This window comes from Falco punctatus (assembly GCF_963210335.1).
Source record: "Falco punctatus genome assembly, chromosome: Z".
NCBI lineage: Eukaryota > Metazoa > Chordata > Aves > Falconiformes > Falconidae > Falco > Falco punctatus.
In genome coordinates this window covers 78,244,781-78,264,119 of record NC_137586.1, presented here as the reverse complement: position 1 = coordinate 78,264,119, position 19,339 = coordinate 78,244,781, and the positions used below count along the sequence as shown (strand labels likewise).

Here is a 19,339-nt window from a genome sequence, read left to right as displayed (position 1 = left end):
ATTTGACAAAGTTAAGAAAACACAGTAGAAAATGTCATGAAAAGGCCATCATGAAAGAGTTTTCTCCTAATGGCTGCAAATAAGACTGTTAACGCGAAAAGAAGAAAAATACATTTAGGATTGGTAGGAGCTGTAAAGTCAGCAATGTAAAATTCAGGAGTCACATAAAAATAGAACCGAAAAATAAAGCAGTCATGTCTCTATAGTCAATGAACTTCTATACTCAGAGAAGAAAAGGGAGACACTCCACCTTACCACCTCTCCCGATATAAAACGTACTACAGAATCATAATGGAATGGTTCATTTTTTTTGAAGACTGAATATTCACTATAAACTACATAGAATAGACTGATTATGTTGAAAAGGTGAACATATGGTGATAAATCTAACAGATTTCACAAATGGAAAACCATTCTAGTTAAGACTATATGGACAGATCTCTAGAATACACATTTCTAGAGCTATCATATCAAATCCAGATTTACCAACAAGGATACTGGTGACCCACAAGAATCAGACTAAGATGACAGAGTTAATGAGAATGCTTGTTAGAACGATTTTAGGTATTTTCATATTAAATGGTTCAATAATATAGTGGTAAATAGTTTGGAAATACAACTTCAAAACTTTCAGGGATTGTTTTGTGGAAGAATTGATGGCACAGCAAATAAAAGGGAAAGTTGTGAATATAATTAAACACAAGAAGCTGAAATAAAAATTAAAAAAGCTAAGAACTAAGAAATGTGGATTGTATTATAATGCAATTCTATATTCTACAGGAGGAAAAAATACATCACTCAGTTTCAGTAGATGATATACTATCAAAAGACTGAAGGTCAGAAGATCTTAAAATGAAAACCTGAAAAGGTAGCAATTTATCAAGGCCAGAGCGAACATGCATGAGTTTCTGAGAATTGTAAGGACAAAATAATCCTTAAGAGGAATAAAAAGTAGTAAGATTGATTTCTTTTGAAATGCAAAAGCTTTGGGGTTTTTTTTGTTGTTTTTTAAATATGACTGGAAAACTACTTGCAAAAACAAAATAAATGGATAAAAGAACTAAAAGATCATGGTATTAGAAGCATAGTTTCTGCAAAGGAAACTCAGTCCTCACTGATCTGAGCATCAACAAGTAAGCAACATATTGACATTTATACTTCTAAATGCATTAGAGCAACTCCTTCATGTTGCTACGAAATAAACTGAAGCATGGTCTCAAGACCTCAGAATCTGTTAATTTTCTACCAGATATGTTTACCAATAATGAGGACACTATGAAAATTCTGAAAGTCTCATCACACAAACTTTGTTCTAGGCTCACTACCTTTCCTGGTAGAAAAATAGAGAAAAGTAGCACCCTTTGCCAGCTGACCATCACTGAATCTTTCTTGCTCAGAAAGTTATAGCCTGAAGCTGGTTAATTCGGACCAATTAGCATCAAATCATTCGGTTTGGGGCATGATGTCGGAGAATGACTTTTGAACCTAGCTTCAGAATATCTGAATGTCACAGTTCACCTTGAGCTACGACAATTCTGGGTTGTAGTTTAGATAGACAGAGGTCAATGATCTCTTTATGACACGCAGAGAACAAGTGTCCAGAGAACTGCTTCTGTATCTGCCACCTACATTCACTCCTGAAGACACTGTTAGGCTGTTTGCAGATACTGGCAAAAGTGAATAGAACTGTTCTCTGTAAGTGTAATACATCCAGTTTTCAGAGTCCGTTTAATTTTTCAGTGTCTGATAGTAACTGTAATTACTTCTTTTCCTGGAGAAGCCTCACATTTGGAATCCCATAAAATGCCATTTTGTTATTGCTAATCTTCAAGGCACACATGGAAATTTTTAGGAGGTTATTAGAAAGAGGAGAGAGAGATATCTTTGCTGTTGGCACTGGCTACATATATTTGAAAGACATATGATCATGTGTCTTTCACTTGTCTTTGCTTAATATAGGTTGATGCTTCAAGTAATGTTGAGTAGAGTTGGGGCTGGATCTAAAAAAATGAGCCTGGCCTTAGCCTGAGTCGTACGTATGATTTATTCTGAACAGGGAGCTTCTGCTTGCTTCTCTGAGCCAGTGTTCGGTGGTTGTGGAAGGGAATAGCTGGCGAACATGTTTCAGCTTGTGGCTATAATACTGAACAACTAGAAAAATGACACTTGCAGCAAGCATCAATTCACTTAATGAACAGAGTATAAGCTTATCACATGTTCTGCGATCACCATGAAAGCCCCTTGGTCTGAGGATGAGTTTAAGGTGCTGACTATGACCTAATGAAAGTAATAAATAAAGTGTGCTGGAGGAGCACCTTTCCCTCTGAGAACTGCAGTTGCTTCAGTGCAGCAGAGACATGCCAGAGAAGAATCTCTTAAAAAACAAACTAACAAACAAAACCCACAAGAAAAAAAACAAACCAAAAAAGGAAAAAAGGAATTAAGGAACATCTACCAGATTAGATTGATTTCTGTACATGGGACAACCACAGCACCTGATGACCAGCATGCAAAGGGTCAACACGGTATCAAAGACCTGTAATACCGTATTACCATGTTACTGGAAAGTAAGCCCACATTTGAGAATGTGGCTTACTTATTTTGAGACAGAATGCTTGTAAGATCACTGTCTCACATATCTTCCCCAAATTCACGTATTTACTATTCAAATACTATTCTTTTTTTATTGCTAAAATTCTGAAAATATTGTATCAAAATTTCTTACGCAACAACCATTTTTCCACTGAGCTATGCAAGAGCACACTCAATTGTCTATGCATTCACTTTGAGACTGGTAATACATTAAATGCTATTTCTATAGCATGACCTGACAGTCACTCCATACGAAACAATAAATAACACAATGCTGAAAATACGAGAGAAATGAAAGATAAATCTACTTTTTAAGAGGAGCTACTACTTAACATTTTTAAAGACTTCTTTTGTACTTGAAAGACAATAAGAAAGCCTTTGATTTTATACATACCATTTACAGAGGTTTAACTATATATCACATAAATGCTTTCAGTTTTTATCCAAATGTGCTGTTAAATTACCCATGTAATTATCCCAAGAGAAATCATTATACTTTTTTATTGATAATTTCATTAACACTTTAGAGGGAAGAATTTGGTTGTATTTAAATTCAGCTGTCACAGTCTTTATTAATACAATTAAAGGGATCATTTCTGTATTATACTGGAGGGTGGGTTTTTTTGCAGAAGTGTTTAATTACTGAGTTAAAGCAGCAACAGAAAGTTAATGAGCAAGGATATAGGCAATAATCTACGGTCAAACTTGAAACAAAATACACTTCTCCCTGATCCCAATAGTAAAACCTGTTTTAAAATACACTGCCATTAAAATGAAATTACAACAGTTCTTTCTAAAATGGGTGACATGACATGACAGCTGTATATACTTTAACAAGCCCTCCAATAACAAGCAGTAGCACTACATTGAGTAATCAGATAAAATCTGTTAGAGATATATCTTAAAGACAGGTATATTCAAATATCTGCTTACAGAGCCTTGTAAAGGCAAACCAGATATCACTTTTGATATACCACTATTATAATATCTTATTACTTCAATAAATGCAGCACCATTGCTTCCTTGCCTTTTGCATGCATTACAGTGTTGCTGAGCCAGCAGGCATTATATTTATATACAGTTCCATTGATTCAAATTGAGTAGGACCAAAATAAATTTGCAACTGGCAACCCAGGCATAAAAAAGTGGGGAATATGGACTGCAAATTAAAATTAATTTCTAGATATGAAGTTCAAAACTAAGACAGATGTGCTAAAGAAGGAAACATAAGATCAGAGTACTGTAAAGAAATTCCTCATCCCAGGTGAAGATGGGACTGTTCTCATCTGCTTCAGATATTAAAGAAGAATTTTTATTATCTTGAGCATCCATACTTGGAAAAAGATAGGAATTAGGGAGATCAAGAATTAGCAAATATAAAAATCCAAGCAAATTCATATTTACTGCTTTTTGACAGAGTAAATTAATTTTTATCTACAGGGAGTTTATCAATTTAAGGACAATCTGGGGGGAAAAAAATTAATGGGGAGGTGTAAGACCTCTGACTAGACTCTTCTTCATTCCAGGAGATCCACACAGTTTAAGGAAGAATGATGTGGAAAAATTGTATGGAGACTTCATTCTTTGGCTTCTTATCATGGTTTTTTCCCATCAGTGCAGGTGAAAAGTCCAGTGCAGGTTGATTAAATAATAAAACCTTCACTTTTAACACTTTACGACTGTCTAAATTGCAGCACTACATCATAACTGATTCCTTGCTCCAGATAATTTTTGTACTAGAGGACAGGACTGGAAAATCATGAATGGCCCATTCATTTATACGCAGAAAGTCCCTGTATTCATTTCTTCTATTACAGCTTTGTGCACATTTTATGTGTACAAAAAATTGTAATATTCAAACTATTTACAATTATCATTGTAATCAAATCTGTGTGTCCATTTAAATGAACTCCTTATTGTATTAAAATGAGCATAAGATGAAAACAGCATCAGATTTTTGGTTTGCTTCCTAAACTGAACAGTATTCACTGGAAAACAAGTAAGTATTTTTGTTTAAAAAAAGTTAAATCAAGAATGGAAACATGCCAGGGTTTTGTTTTTCAACTCAAACAGAAAGACAAAAGTTTAAGAATGTTTATAGTTGTGTCTAGTTTAACAGTTTCATGTGTTGGATGTGACTTTCACAGTCTGTTGGCAGTTTGCAGAAAAGCCATCACACCTGTGACTTGGTTGTTGATTAATGAGTCTTTCAATCCATCGCTACCATCTGAAGAAGGGCCGTGGCCTTTCTAAGCTTCACTGGTTTATTCGCCTTCAACTGTAGTCCTACCAAGGTATCTTCCATAAAGAAAATCACACCTGGTTAAGGCTAATGAAAACCTCAATATGTCATTTTCTAGACAAGTCAAAAAGCATGTAAAACTAGACAAAAGATGTATTCAAGCAACATGAATGCAGTTTTGTCATAACCTGTCAATCTAAAGACTAACATAAAAAAAAGCTTTCTTCAATGACATTTTCCAGTGTCAACTATTAGAATGACAATTCTGAATTCCCTCTTTGCTACATGATGCAGGATGCATAATGGTTTCCCACTCTTAAGAAACAGTAAATTTTCTTGTTAGATCCCAGAAAAAAGTTTACAGGGGAAAAAAACCCACACCAAAACCCAAACAACAAATAAACAGTTTTTCTGGGCCAGATGATCAGTCAGCATCAGACACCCCCAAATCACAGTACCTATGCAGATTTTAAACTGACTACTCACATCACAGTACCTTTTAAAAGCACATGTGGAACTGCCTGGCTCTGCTGTATCTTCAAAACTGTATCATGACTGTAAAACTTTCAAGCCCAGTTTGACTTTGACAACTGGGCCTGGGAAAGAGGCAGTAAGATCTTTGGGACTTGTCACCCCTTATGAAGCAATTAGCTGTTGAACCACGGTAAGCCAGGCAGGACAGAGGAAGTTCATCCAGGAAAACCACGTGACAAAGCCAATAACCTGTGGGGACACCATCGCTCTGAGACTACAATGGTCTGCCAGCACCGCAACAGCCACCAGCCTTTACTACTTCCTCTGTGCTAGCAAGAGCAAACATTTCAAGTCAAGAGAAAGCATTCTGTTGTTACGTATCTCCTTCAGAAGAAAATTATGGCCTTACCAGTTCCTAAGAAGACTGTAAGGTAATTCAAATTAGCTAAGCAATTAAATGGAACTAAAGCTGAGCCCCTCCCCTCTGTTGACACCTAGGACTGCGCACATCAACAGTTCCCACAGATCAGCTACTATAAGGCATCTTAAAATTTAGACAAAAAAGCTAAGTTCTGCTCTTGGCTTTGCTACAGACTAATTTTGCAGTGTAGAAGAAACCTTAAAGATGACTTCCAGGACCAGATTTTCCATCTGTTCAACTTTGATATTAATACTTCCTCCACTACCTTACAGGGGATTTGAGTGTTTCAACTCATTACAGCTTGCAAAGAAACTGAGATCCCTGTATGGAAATTGAATTACCATGGATTACTAGCACTTTGCTTGAAAATACCTTATCTAAAAGAAGCAGAAGGAAGAAACAACGGGTTGGTGGGCATAACGGACTTCTAGCTTGTTGGCTTGTGTCTTGTAGCCTCTTCCTTTGTAGGCGTAGCAAGAAAGCCTATAGATGAGATGAGTAGCTAAGCCAGTGTGTACAGTTAGGGCAGTCAGTACTCTGCAGGCATTAATACACACTCAGAACTTCTGTACACACTTACAATCACTTTTTATCCATTAAGAATAAAAACTTGGATCAGAAAGGTTCAGAAGAGGAAGAAGAGAAGATAAGAAAAGAAACATGATTATCTCCACTTAATCCTTAGTGAGCAACAGGATGCAAGACAGAGTTGAAAGGAAGCCAAATTATTTGCAGATGAAAGGAAGTATCTATTTTAAAGGAAAGCCAGCCAGGTCATGGGATGCCAATCACCAGGTTAATTAGATAGTGACATAAAATGTTGAAGTGTCACACTTCCAAGTAATGATTTGTGGTTGCAGTATACAAAAATATCTAGTTATGTAGAAAAGATATATACTTTTAAAGAAACCAGTGAAAAGTGAATCCTAACAATAAATGCATATATGCATTATTAATACTAATACATTGCATTTACTTAGCATTTTTTCCATCAAAACATTAGCAAAGGATATAAAAATGTGGATAAATGTTACCTAATTATAAATGGGGAAATCACGGTACAGTGAGACATCATTAGAAGAATGGGCTTTAGCTCACAAGCCTATGCTCTAGCCAATAAGCTGTGCTTAATATGCTTTTGAATGCAAAACATGTATCACCAATACTTTTTTTTTTTTTTTACTTTTTCTAGAGGCCAGGTTTGAGCAAAGGAAATAGCATCAAATTAAAATGAAACCTTATTAAAGTAAAGTTACAGTTGTTACTTCAAAGAGAGCTGATCAGCACATACTTCCATATCCTAGGTAGGCAAAGGCCTCATCGTAAAGGACTTAAGTATTAAAAAGGAGCTCACATTAACTAAGGTTAACTGGGATATGGCAGTCCATTCCTTTTTAGCATCTTTTGTTGGAGGCTGTTGTTGGAGAATATTGTTTTATTCATAGGATTCATCAACATGTCTGCAGGAGAGAGAGACTGCTAACAACCAGAAAAGTCTAAAGTATACTGCATATGGGAAGTCTCACCTTTAGCCTCACTTACTTGTGAAATTCCTGCTACAGCTGTATACATAATAGTGGCTGCAGTGGCAGTCAAACATGTATGTAATACAGGGTATACCGTCTTCCCTCTCACTTACTGATCTACATTCTGCCATCAATGCTTTAAAACTGCCAGGCAGGGAACTAAGCCTACCTCTGACAGATCCTTTAAGGTCAGAGTACAGTTTCATTAGCTATGTCAGAAGAGGATAAGCAGATGGAGGATAATCCTCATGTTGACGGATGTGACATACACCTTGCTATTGACCAACTCATTTATGGAAAAGGGTCCTTGCTTGACCAGAAAGGTCAAAATCAGGTTTTCCTCAAAATCCCAGTGGCTTTTTTTTTGGTACATCCAGCACTAGGGTTTAAACCTGACTCTGTGACCAACCAAGAGCAGCGCAATAATGGATTAGTACCTTTCACCTGCTTCTTTTGATACAGGAACAATGGGATACTGGGATACTGCCTTTTATAGCCTCCCATGCATTTTAGAAAGCCTGTTCTCACATGCATTGTAAGGGCATCCGTTATAATCTCACCCGAGCAGGTGGTGATTACTACAGTATTAATGGGATCCCAGTTCTTCACCAACAACATCATTAATAGTTGACTTGTAGCTGTAACAACAACATGGGTTTCCAGTACCCAGCAATTTGGATACAAAAGGTCTAGGAGCATTGCAGTTTAGAAGAAGGACTGACTAACACATCCAAAAGTACATTAGATGTAACAGTGGCATCCTCTGCCACGCAGATATGGTCTCTGTCCCGCCTGGCATCATGCCAGTAACTGCTCTTCCACCATTTGTTTCGTCTACGAAGAAAGTTGTTAGAGAACTTCCTACCTTTTAATATCCTAGGTATTTTCACTCATTTCTCAGACTCAGGCTTTTGTGGAGTTAAATAAAAAAATCCTTTCACAGACAACAAAGCACACACAGTTTGCTGACATTCTTTTCAATTTCAAAACTACATAATACATTTTTCCATGTGTTGATAAACTAGATTTTAAAGGAGCACTTTCTGGATATCTAGATAATCAACAACACAATGAATATAAACATTTTCTATAAATAGTTCACCATATGGCTACCATTCTCAACAGATGGTGTCTGTGTATCCACTAGAATATACAAGAGCTATGCAGATTTTGCCCTGCAATCATTCAAAATTCTAAACAAGAATTTTTTACTTAATTTCAGTTTTATTAAGCTTAATCAATGGCAAAATTTTATCACGTAACTCCAGTATGGGGAACAAATGCCACAACTACATTAACAAATCTATTTGCAAAAGGCAAGTAGGCAGCCCTCACCCAACACAGTCAAAAGCATTTACAAAAAAGAGAGACTAGGTACAAGATCAGCTTCCAAGATCAATTTCCACAGTATAGAAGGACCTTCTTAATCTTAGGGCAGCATCCTCCTGCCAAGGACAGTCTTTACCTTCCTAAAAAGCAGTTTCACCTGCAAACAGCCCAGTAGTTTTTCAGGTAGAATGCAGTCTGGGCTATTCTGAGAAAATCTTTTGGCATCTGAAGGACTTGAGAGCTTGTGTGTATTCTGCAGTAAATACTACTAGAAAGCCTACATATTTTCCCTAGTTTTAGTAGAAAACAAACTTATTAATTTTTTATCGTTTCCTTAAAGCCAGCTTATAAACAGTTCCAGGTTTTCTACTCTGCTTTGAGAAGCAGCTGGGCAGTTAGGAATATTTGTCAAAGGCATACGTGACTGGAAGTAACCCACTTGGTCAATCCTGTTTCAGGTTAAAACTACTTAAGCTCGTATCACTGTGCAAAGACTTTCTGGAAAAGTCTTCTGAGCTACACTGCTTGATCTGTTGGAAATCATCTTCTAATTTCCAGTCTACATGCTTTTTGTGGCAATTCTTAAACACCTGAACAAATATTGGTTTTGATTTATTTAATTTTTCTAATTAAACAAATTTTAATATTTTACTGTTCCTCACCTGGTCTGTTTATGTAAACCAACATAATCCCCTCTCAGTTACTAATCTGTTACACCTCCTAGTCTTAAGATATTGTACCTCACTGTCACTGGCTTTGCCAGTCATGAATTCCTCTCTGTCTGTTCCTGCAGCTCCCAGCACGCTCCTGCTCGCACGCACACCACCACATTGTTCCAAGCAAATCACTACTTACTGCCCTGGGCTGGCACCTGTGCTCCATGAAAACTCCCTAAGCACAGCGGAGGGAACCCTAGCCGCTCCTCCTCTGAAAAGCATATTACTGAAATATTGTAGAATGGCTTCACATGTTCCAAAAATGAGTTGTTTCTCATGATTATAGTGAGTGGTATATAGGTATTCTCTATAGTAATGTGTCCAATGCACCTGAAAGTCCTGTAGAACTGCAGAAGGAAGGTCACATCTCAAAACCCAGAAAAATATTAATATCTTATAACTATGTACAAGATATATTTAACTTACATATCAGTATAAAGGAGAGTACACAAAAGAGAAGGGCAACGTACGGTACTGTGCTTTAGGTTTGTGCCTCAGTGTCAACAGCACACCAGCTTTTTGGCTACTGCTTGCACAGCACCAAGGCCTTTTTCCCACAAAAAGTGGGCTGGGGGCATGCAAGAAGCTGGGAAAGCTGACCCAAAATGACCAAAGGGATATTCCTTGGCATATAAACATCAAGCTCAGCAATAAAAGCTGGGGGAATGAGGAAGAAAGGGGAATGTTCAGTTAAAATGTCTGCCTTGCCAAGTAACCGCTATGCCTGATGAATCCCTGCCTTCCAGGAAGCAGCTGGACATCCGCCTGCTGATGGGAAATAGTCAATGAATTCCTTATTTTGCTTTGCTTCACTTATTAAACTGCCTTTACTTGAACCTATGAATTTTCTCACTTTTTCTGTTCCAGTTCTCTGCCCCATGCCATTGTGGGGCAGTGGGTGACCAGCTATATGGACATGGAGCGGCTGGCCGGGATCAACTCACCACAGTCACTAATGTATTTCCAAATGTGATAATATGCACAAAGACAGTGGCCAGACAGTTAAAAGGAACAGATTATAGTTGATACATTAAACTGCAGAAACAGTTTCCACATGCTGATTTAGCCAAACAATAACAATTTTTCCTTTATGAGCAGGACAGTGATTAAAATTTGAGATACATGTGAATTAAAGAATAACTAAAAGCACATGGTCTTCTTGTTTTAACGCAGGTGTTAGAGGTAAGAAACTCCCATTTGGTACTGAAATATCTAAGGATGTACAAGTGAGTGCCAAGATTTGAAAAAGCAGCCTGTATTCATGTATGTATGCAGGACATTTTTTAAAACTTGAGTAAATCTAAATTAGCTGAATGTTAATGGGCTTATTGCTAAAAGATGTTATTTCAAATATAATTGAAATCTAGGTTTTAATTTCTATTCTTCCAGCTCAAACTAAATGGAAAAAAAAAAAAAAAAAAAAAGAAGTAAAACTGGAAAGGAAAAGGAAGGAATCCATCTATATGGATCCTTTTTCCTCCTGTAAGGAAAACTTTGCAGTTTCTAAAGGTATGAACTGTAAATAGGGATGAACATTAAGTCTTCTATGTTACTGCTTACTGTTCAACTTCAACAGGCTTTTCCTGATAGCATTCTATATTTGATAACCTTGAAATAAAACAGCATCATTAACTATCCACATCTTTCATTTGCAAAGTTTCCTAAGTGCTTTTACTTTGAGGATCATAGGAGTGTGTGGATTAGATTCACATGCCCACTTGGAGCCAACAATGAGTAGTACACAGCAATTCATTCGCTTTTTAACCAGTCCTAAAAGCCTTTTACTTTCCTAAAAGCCTTTTACTTTCCCCTAACCACCAACCAATTAATTTGCCTACCGCTTGCTGGCTCTGGGACAATGCTCCCATAACCCCCTCCCACCTACTTCAGTCATTAACTAGGTTAGGGGAGCATTTCCCTTGTAAATGAATCCCCTAAGCATTTTTACTTTTTTTCAACCAAAGAGAGAGCACAGCACACTTACTTTACTTAGTATGTAACAGACACTATATCTTTTTAAGACTAAAAAAAGGAAATAGACCCCAATATCACCATGAACAGGTAAAGATATTTTTGCCTGCACAGAAGTAGTCGACAAGGGAAAGCTTTAGCATCTGATAAGGAAAAGAGTAATTAACATATTATGGCACTCCACTTTATGAACTGGATAGTTCTGACTCTTTACTGCCCTTAGTTTTGTTTGACTCTTCTCAGGAGGCAAACAGTAGAAACAGAATGGGTCCACCATACACAGGAGGTCAAAATAATAACAGATGCATTCAGCTTCAGCCCTAACTCCTGAGCACAAGTAAGCCAGAGGTTTATGCAGCCTTAAGAAGGAGTGTGAAGAGTCACCTAAAGACAGGGCTCACTCAAGTCACTGCAAAGCTTGCTAGAGTAGCCATGAGACCAGTGAGAATTGGCCTAGCCAGCTGGAAAACACGAGCAGACATTCTTTAGCTATGCTAAAAATTCAGTCACGTAAAGACAAGCTGTGTTGGAGATGTTGGTCGCTATGGCAGACACTGGATTAGCAAACCTACTTAATGATCACAACGTGTTTAAACAATCTGTTGGTCTGTAGAGAAGAGTGGTTTAAATAATAAAGCCATAAGCTAATCATTAATGGCTTGCATAATGTCACTTCTAGAAGAGAATTTCCCTATCATGTAGAAGGGCAATGAATGGAGACATTTTCAAATTAGGAAGGATGAGAACAATTAGGGCACTTAATAATAAAAAAAAGAAAGATGCAACAACAGATGATATGACAAAGGCATTAAATACAGAGAAGGACAGTGAAGGCATATAACACGATTTCTTTCTAAACTCTATGAAGAGATCAAAAGAAAAATGAAATGCGTTTCAAGATATCAGAGAAGATGAAATGTCCACAGAAAATGTTCCCTCTGAAATCACAGCAGTCCTCTCTGCTCCCTTTGGCTCATATTGATGACATCAACATGAAGGGAAGTTCAAGACCCAGCTTGAGTCTAGGGCTTCCTGGGAGAATCACTTTTAAAAGAGGAAACGACTTCATTTTTAATGAAGGACAAGTGTTAGCAATCAGCAGGAGAACTATCAAAGAAAAAAAAAATTAGTACTGAATTGTCTCTGCCATTTAACATAAAAATGACTTGACTGGTACAGACCAAAAAGTCCGTGGGTCCCATATACTGACTGGTAGTGGGTAGAAGAAGGCATCAAGAGGGGAACAGAATGGCAGATTTGCATCAGCTTTATTTTTTGTGCAATTGCATTAAAAATTGGAAAATAACAGTTTGGGTGGGGAAAGAATTAATAATAGCAAAATTAAGAGAGAAAACTAGAAATAGACTGTATATTTTATATGAAATGAAGGAAGAATTAAATGTTTAATACTAACTGCTAGCAATAAATTGAGAAAAAGGTATAAAACCCCACAAAAACATTTTTGACATGCAAGTTCACACACTTTTGAAACTGTAACTCTAAGTTTTTAAATACAGAAACAGTTCAGTTTAAAAGATGAATTATATGACCATATAAGATATCATCAGGAGGATTCAGAATTAAGAAGGGAATGTCAAACTTCTTAGTTTGCAACATGTAAGTTCTATAGTTTTCACAAGGATATGTAGCAAGTATTTTAGAAAAAAATACTTATCTTTTCCACCCATAATTTTACAAATTTTAGAAACTGCTATTTCTGAATTTAACAAGTATCAGTATTGCACTAAATACATGTACTTATCAATAAAGCACTTAAATTTTACAAGTAAAAAAGTGTGAAAATATTAAAATAAGTTCCATTAGTTAAAAACTATTAAGAAAATGCTTTCTATTTCTAGCTACGCTTCTCATGCCCCCAACTGAATTTAAGATTCATTGCAACTTGAGTAAACATCCCCTAAGTTCTGTGCTATACAGCTGAAATTTCCCTGAGCAGTACAGATTTGCAAAAGTTACTGATCTCTTTTTAAAGCACTATTTAAAGTCAACATCAACATATATTCAGGTCTGACACAGAAAGAATGTCTTAGATTCCTCAGAACAGGAATTGAAAACCATCTCTGTATGGATCAAATACATTAGACAATAATATCTCCATTTAAAAAATGCCTATTTAAAAATAAATGTATGATTTATTTTATAAATTTCACCAGTAAAACCTTTGTGTATTGACTATCATAAAGTAAAAAAGACAACAGGGAAGTTCAATTATTTGCCAAAATCCCATTACCTGTGTGTCAGCAGCACCCTGAAGGTCATCTGATTCAGTCCCAAATAACTTGGCAGCAAGTTTGACCAATCCCAGTTCCATTCAGTAATGGTTGACTGTTGATACATGGCAAGAAGCTATTGTTAGTTATTAATCAGTGTTAATATGATCAGTAAATTAAAGCTCCAGCTGTGATATACTAACCAAGAAGGAGGGGGGTCTAGAACAAGGACTTAGACAGATGATATCAATCATGTCCACAGAAGAAGGTTTTTATTCCAATAAGACAGCAATTAATTTATAAATCCATTTGGGGATGTAGCCATTATTTATAAAAAGATAAATCAATTTTTTGAACCGTTATTCTTCCAACTGTTAATGGCATTCTGCCCAACTACTTTGTCTGAGAGCTTGACTCTTTGTTTGAAAAGCAAAATAATTGGCAACTTTTTATGTAACAGCAATTTACATTTTCTGCTGTCAGCAAAAAGTTTGTCATGAAAAACTTGGTGTAGCTGGAATTCAAGATGTAACCTGTATCATAATTAGAGCAATGGTTTACTTCTCTATTGTTTTGTAAGGCATTCCAGTCACCAGATGGTTATTATAAACAGCATTAAGTCTAGACAATATGAACAAATATAACACCATATTGCTTATTAGATAAATAAAAGCAATCCACAATAATGGTGGGCAGACAAAAGACCACACATAACATTCTTATGTTTACGAACCAGTAACTCCTGTTGCACAATACCAATTTTCATTGTCAGTAATGGTCAAGTAGTGACTACAATTCAACATTCTTGGGAGGATATAATTCAAAAATTATTGCTGTAACACTAAACCAGACTTTAGCAGTTTTAAAAAAAGATGAACCAAGTCAAAACAATGGAAATAAACCTAAGTAAGAAGAGTAAAGTATGTCCTGCAGTGCATCTTTTTCTTCTCACAGACAACACTTGGTTCTTCTTGGAGAACAGAATCAGTGCAATCCCTCCCCTTCCTTCCATCGTTATTTTTTATCTCTTCCTTCTTTTAATGTAATTTTCTCCCTAACCATCATCTTTGGCATGCACTTAAGCATAATGTAGAAAAACAAACGTGAAACACAGAGTGAGGAAGGAAGACAAGGACTAGCTAAAGAAAGAATAATATAGTTTGAAAGTGGAAAGGGAACAAACAAGTAACACTGAACATCTGATGAACTGAGAGAACAGTGGGAGAACACCACCACAGGGGAGAAAACAGGCAACTGTTCTATACACTACACTGAATTAAAAATAGATAAATAAATATGGAGGAAGCACTTGTAAAATCAGGAGGGATAAAACCGAGAAGCTAAACAGCCAGTAGCAACAGTAAGTATACCAGATAGAACAGATAGTGATCAGTTCTGTGAAAAGATAAAGGATCAGTTTGAAAAAAAAAGTCACTCCAGGAAAGGAAAATAATTTCTTTTTAGCATTTTTCTTCACTGATACTGTTGAAGAGTTGCATAGCCTAGACTTAATCTTATTAGACAATAGTGGAGCAGCAGCACTGGCAGAGATTAAGGTGTCAGGACAAATTGATAAAATCAAGTGCAACAAGTTACTAGGACCAGATGGTGATTATTCAAGATTTTTTACAGGAATGTAATAATGAAGTGGCTGAATTGTTAACAGAAATGACACACTTCCTAGAATCAGCTACTGAACTAGAGGGTTGGAAGGTAAGAAATTTACATATCATTAATAAAAATGCTAGAGTTGATCTCAGAATAGTGGTTCAGTGGCCTTTGTTTCAGGAGCAGTAAAATTTGTAGAAATGACGATTAAGTATTTTGCTAAATCTGATATGATAGGGACAAATTAGCAAAACTTCAGAAGAGTAAACCACCCTAATGTCCTGCAATTTTTACATACACCAACAAACAATACATGGAATGTTTACTACAAATTATCATTCAGTAAGCTTTTGAAACAATTTATTTTAAGAAATCCTTTACTGAGGAAGCTAAGAGTATATCTATACTGTGTAGCACAGACATGTTCTTACATTGTTATATATTATGGGTTTTTATATTATAAAATGTTTTATAGTGTAGTGTAACGCAAACATTCTCTGTTTGGAGCTGAACCAGCTCTCTGGGCTCACAAGCAGTATTGCCATGCCCATTCCAATTGGCCCTTCTGAAAGAGAAGTTTTTAAAAGCAATATGCAATTAACTCACTGACAAAATACATTGTGAAACCAGTTTCTTGGGACTTAGAATTTATAAAAAGAATAAAATGTTAGCCAATGCATTAAATACACATCTAGTTACAATAGGTTTAAAGAAAATCAAGAAATTAATCATGGATTATGTACTCCTAAGCTTCATGGCAGTTGCCAAACAGTAAGAAATAGGTTTAAGAAGAAATATATCCTTTGAGAAGAATAACTGTTCCCTGCCAGCGCTCTGGCATCTTCTTCAGGCACTGGTAATAGTCTTCACAGGAGACCAGACACTGAGCTATGCTGACCACTATTTTATAAACAGACAGTCCTACACCACTAAATAAATGTACAATTGTATGGTAAAGGGAACTAAATTATTTAATATTATTAAGCTCAGGAAATAAGTCTGTCATTATCAACAACAGGGTTGGCACATGGTACTTTAAGGTCCATGATCTGCTCTTTTTTTCTTTTAAGATACTTTTCCATATTCAAGTAATAGACCTTATGCCAAAAGTTTACAAAATCCAAAGCAATTTAATATGAACTATCCCTTGTCATCTGTTGATTAATAGAGCACTGCAAGCCTGTCATGTAGCAGAAGAATTCTGCCCTGAGTTGTCAGTACTTGAAGGTCTTATTCTATCTCACTATTAATGAATCGAGAATTGATGCATGGTAAACTATCTTCTGCATTTCAAATTGGAGTAAGTGATTCTTTAGCCCCCTAAATTATATCAGTTTAAGATACACATAAGGGAACTAGTGGAAGAAAACAAAGACACTTTTAAGTATGTTCCTTTGGATTGAGAAGCCTTGTGATATTGCAGTAATCTCCTTTTTTCGAGATATTAACACCTTTACTGCAACAGGATAATGATTAAGTATTCATTAAACAAGTAAGGAAAAAAAACCACAACCCAAACCAGATATATTTACAGCAATACAACTGATGAAACAGCCCCAAATCCTCGAAACTGGGAAAGAAGATTACACTATTTAAAAGCAGGGCTGTGCTGGAAAAGGATGTCTTTCTACCACAAGTCTGTAAAGTGAATTTCATACCCACTGTAATACCATAGTTCCATTGTTTTTTAAAACATTTGCGATTGAGGGGTAGAATCAAAACTGTAGATAATGGATTAGGGAAGACTTGAGAAACAATGATGTAAGATTTTTGTAAAGTGTTTAAGCAGTATTAGAAACTACACACCATTTTGTGTAATGAATTGGTCACATGGCACTCTGGCAGACATTTAGGCAAGAAGATCTGTTTTCTTTAACCGTTACATTATCACAAAACTACTTTCTATAAGTAAATTATAACCCTTTACATATCACTAATATAGCTTAATGAAAAACAGAAATGGATGCTTGCTTTTTTTGTTGTTGTTTCTTTCACTGTTCTTCTAAATCTCTGTGTTTCCAAAGCAGCCTTTCCTTTACTGTTCAACTTTTCTGTAAAAGACTCATCAGAAAGATTCTAAATGTGCACTTGGAGTTTCACCGTGACTTTTCAAAGGACTATGACTATCCCTATGTACCATTACACAGATGTAATAAATGTCCTTGCTACTAATGGGCTTTCCTTCTAAGTAAAGGCAAATTGCTCTTACATGCAATAATTCTTATAAAAGAACAGGACAATAACGGCTTTTTGAAGACATGTTATTGTAGAGGGTGCCGTCATTAGATTCCTGAGTAACAATATTCCTTTACATTTCATCGAATGCAAACACACACATAATTAATTCCATTTTCATTATTTCAGTCTCTGTCATTATCATGATCACAAGATTGACAAGTAAAAATTACACTGTAACCAACATTTCAGATTTTCACGAACCTGATTGAACACTTTTGCACAAGATTGTCTGTACACCTGGAAAGGGTTGAACACAGGCTGTTCTTCTCTGCCCTTCAGTGTCAAAGGCAGGTACTGACTGGAGGCAACAGTATCTTCAGAGGAATTCTCACAAGACAGCTGCTCTTTCAAATATTCCTTTTAGAAGAAAAAACAACGACAAAACAGTATATGTCACTTAGTTTTGTAAGTAATATTTACCTAGATTTCAAACATGACTTTACAGTGTGCTTCATAGAAGTTCCTTACATTAAAGGAGGTAATAAATAAGTAATCTTTTACAAAACAGAAACCGTTTTAAGAGTAACACCATTTTACAACAAACAATAAATAATGTCCATGAACATCCGTCCAACTGAAGTAAATCAGAACAATCTAAGTTTTGAAATTGTCATCAAATTATGTGTATCAGATCTCATTATATCTATACATATGTTAGGCATCTGTGGAAGTGAAAAATAAATATTTTCTATGAGTTGTGCTAATGTAGAGATGGCTGTTACATGATTTATTTTACATGATAAACTCTATGCGAATATTTAAAGTTATTTTTTGGACAGACTGAATATATTTTTTGGACAGACGGCTATGAATTGTTTGATGAACGTGTTCAAACCAGTTATTTAAACACAGGAAATAAATACTCTCCCACTCTTGAAAGACATTTTTAATTCTTTAAGCATTCAAAGACTAGAAGTCATTTATGATTTACATGGCAATTTTAGAAACTATACTGTAACAGATGCATGATTATTTTGGCCACAATCTTCTCTGTTTTCACTTCTTAAACTACTATGTAAATAAATCATCATTGCATGCCAATAAAGTGTTTTGATTAAATAGAACCATTTTACCAAGAGCTAGATAATGAAACACTTACAGATCTATTTGCTGAAAGGACTACTGTGATTAAATGCTTTATTGTTATTAAAACAAAGTCCATAAAGATAGGATTGCCATAACATTGAGCAAGTACTCAAGGTGAGTCTTCATAAGATGGGAGGGTGCAAATGTTCCTCTTTGCAGTACTACTGAGATGATAAAAAAATTCAGCTGCAGGTGAAGGAACAGGTAAACTACCTGCCAAGGCACCCTGTGCTTCTCCCTGGGTCTCTCTAAAACAATAGTTTCACCATCAGTTTTAACTGATCCAGCTGCGGTCTCTGGCCTGAAAGGCGCAAGTTTCCTCCCAGTGCACATAGACTGTCTCTGTTTCTCCCTTGTGGTGGCACCAGCATATGTTGTGAAATCAGCCAGAAAAAAGCAAAGGTTTCAGCCAGATAAACAAGCTGCATGACTTCTAGTACTAATGCAAAGGGGGACCTAGGAGTAGGACAGCACAAGGGCAAGGGACAGAGCAGAACTGTCTCTCTCTGCTGGTCGCAGCCAGTTGTCAGGGCTCCCTAAGAAAATCACAAAAACATCTAAGTGAATTTAAAAAATAAAATAAAATAAAACTCACGAGCTTTTTTGGTTTAAGACAACATCATAACCCAGCTGTGAAAACACGCCCCAAGTCTCTTACCTATATATTCTCAGCCTACAAAAATGTTTGGGTTTTTTTCCCATTCATTCATGACTTCATGCCATAACAAAGATTTTCAAGTCATGGTGAAGGGGGTTATTTAAAAACTATTTCTATACATTTACCAATTTTTCATAAATGTACGTACTGCCTTCCATGCATGCATTTCCATATAAATCCGTAGGCAGCTCTGAAGTAACCCAGCCCCTGGGTGTCACAAAGCCAGCAGAAGCAGGTTCTGTTCATA

At 36.1% G+C, this 19,339-nt stretch overlaps 1 protein-coding gene across 3 annotated transcripts in view; it reads right to left on the bottom strand.

Annotated features, from left to right (window-relative positions):
- Positions 1-19,339, bottom strand: part of KIAA0825 — a 255,441-nt gene that overhangs the window by 107,144 nt on the left and 128,958 nt on the right. For all 3 annotated transcript variants that reach the window (XM_080372342.1, XM_080372341.1, XM_080372340.1), the window contains 2 exons: positions 17,550-17,705; positions 13,523-13,617 (listed from right to left, as the gene is read on the bottom strand). In XM_080372342.1, coding sequence (XP_080228468.1) covers positions 13,523-13,617; positions 17,550-17,705 — 251 coding nt within the window. The remainder of the gene's footprint in view (positions 1-13,522; positions 13,618-17,549; positions 17,706-19,339) is intronic.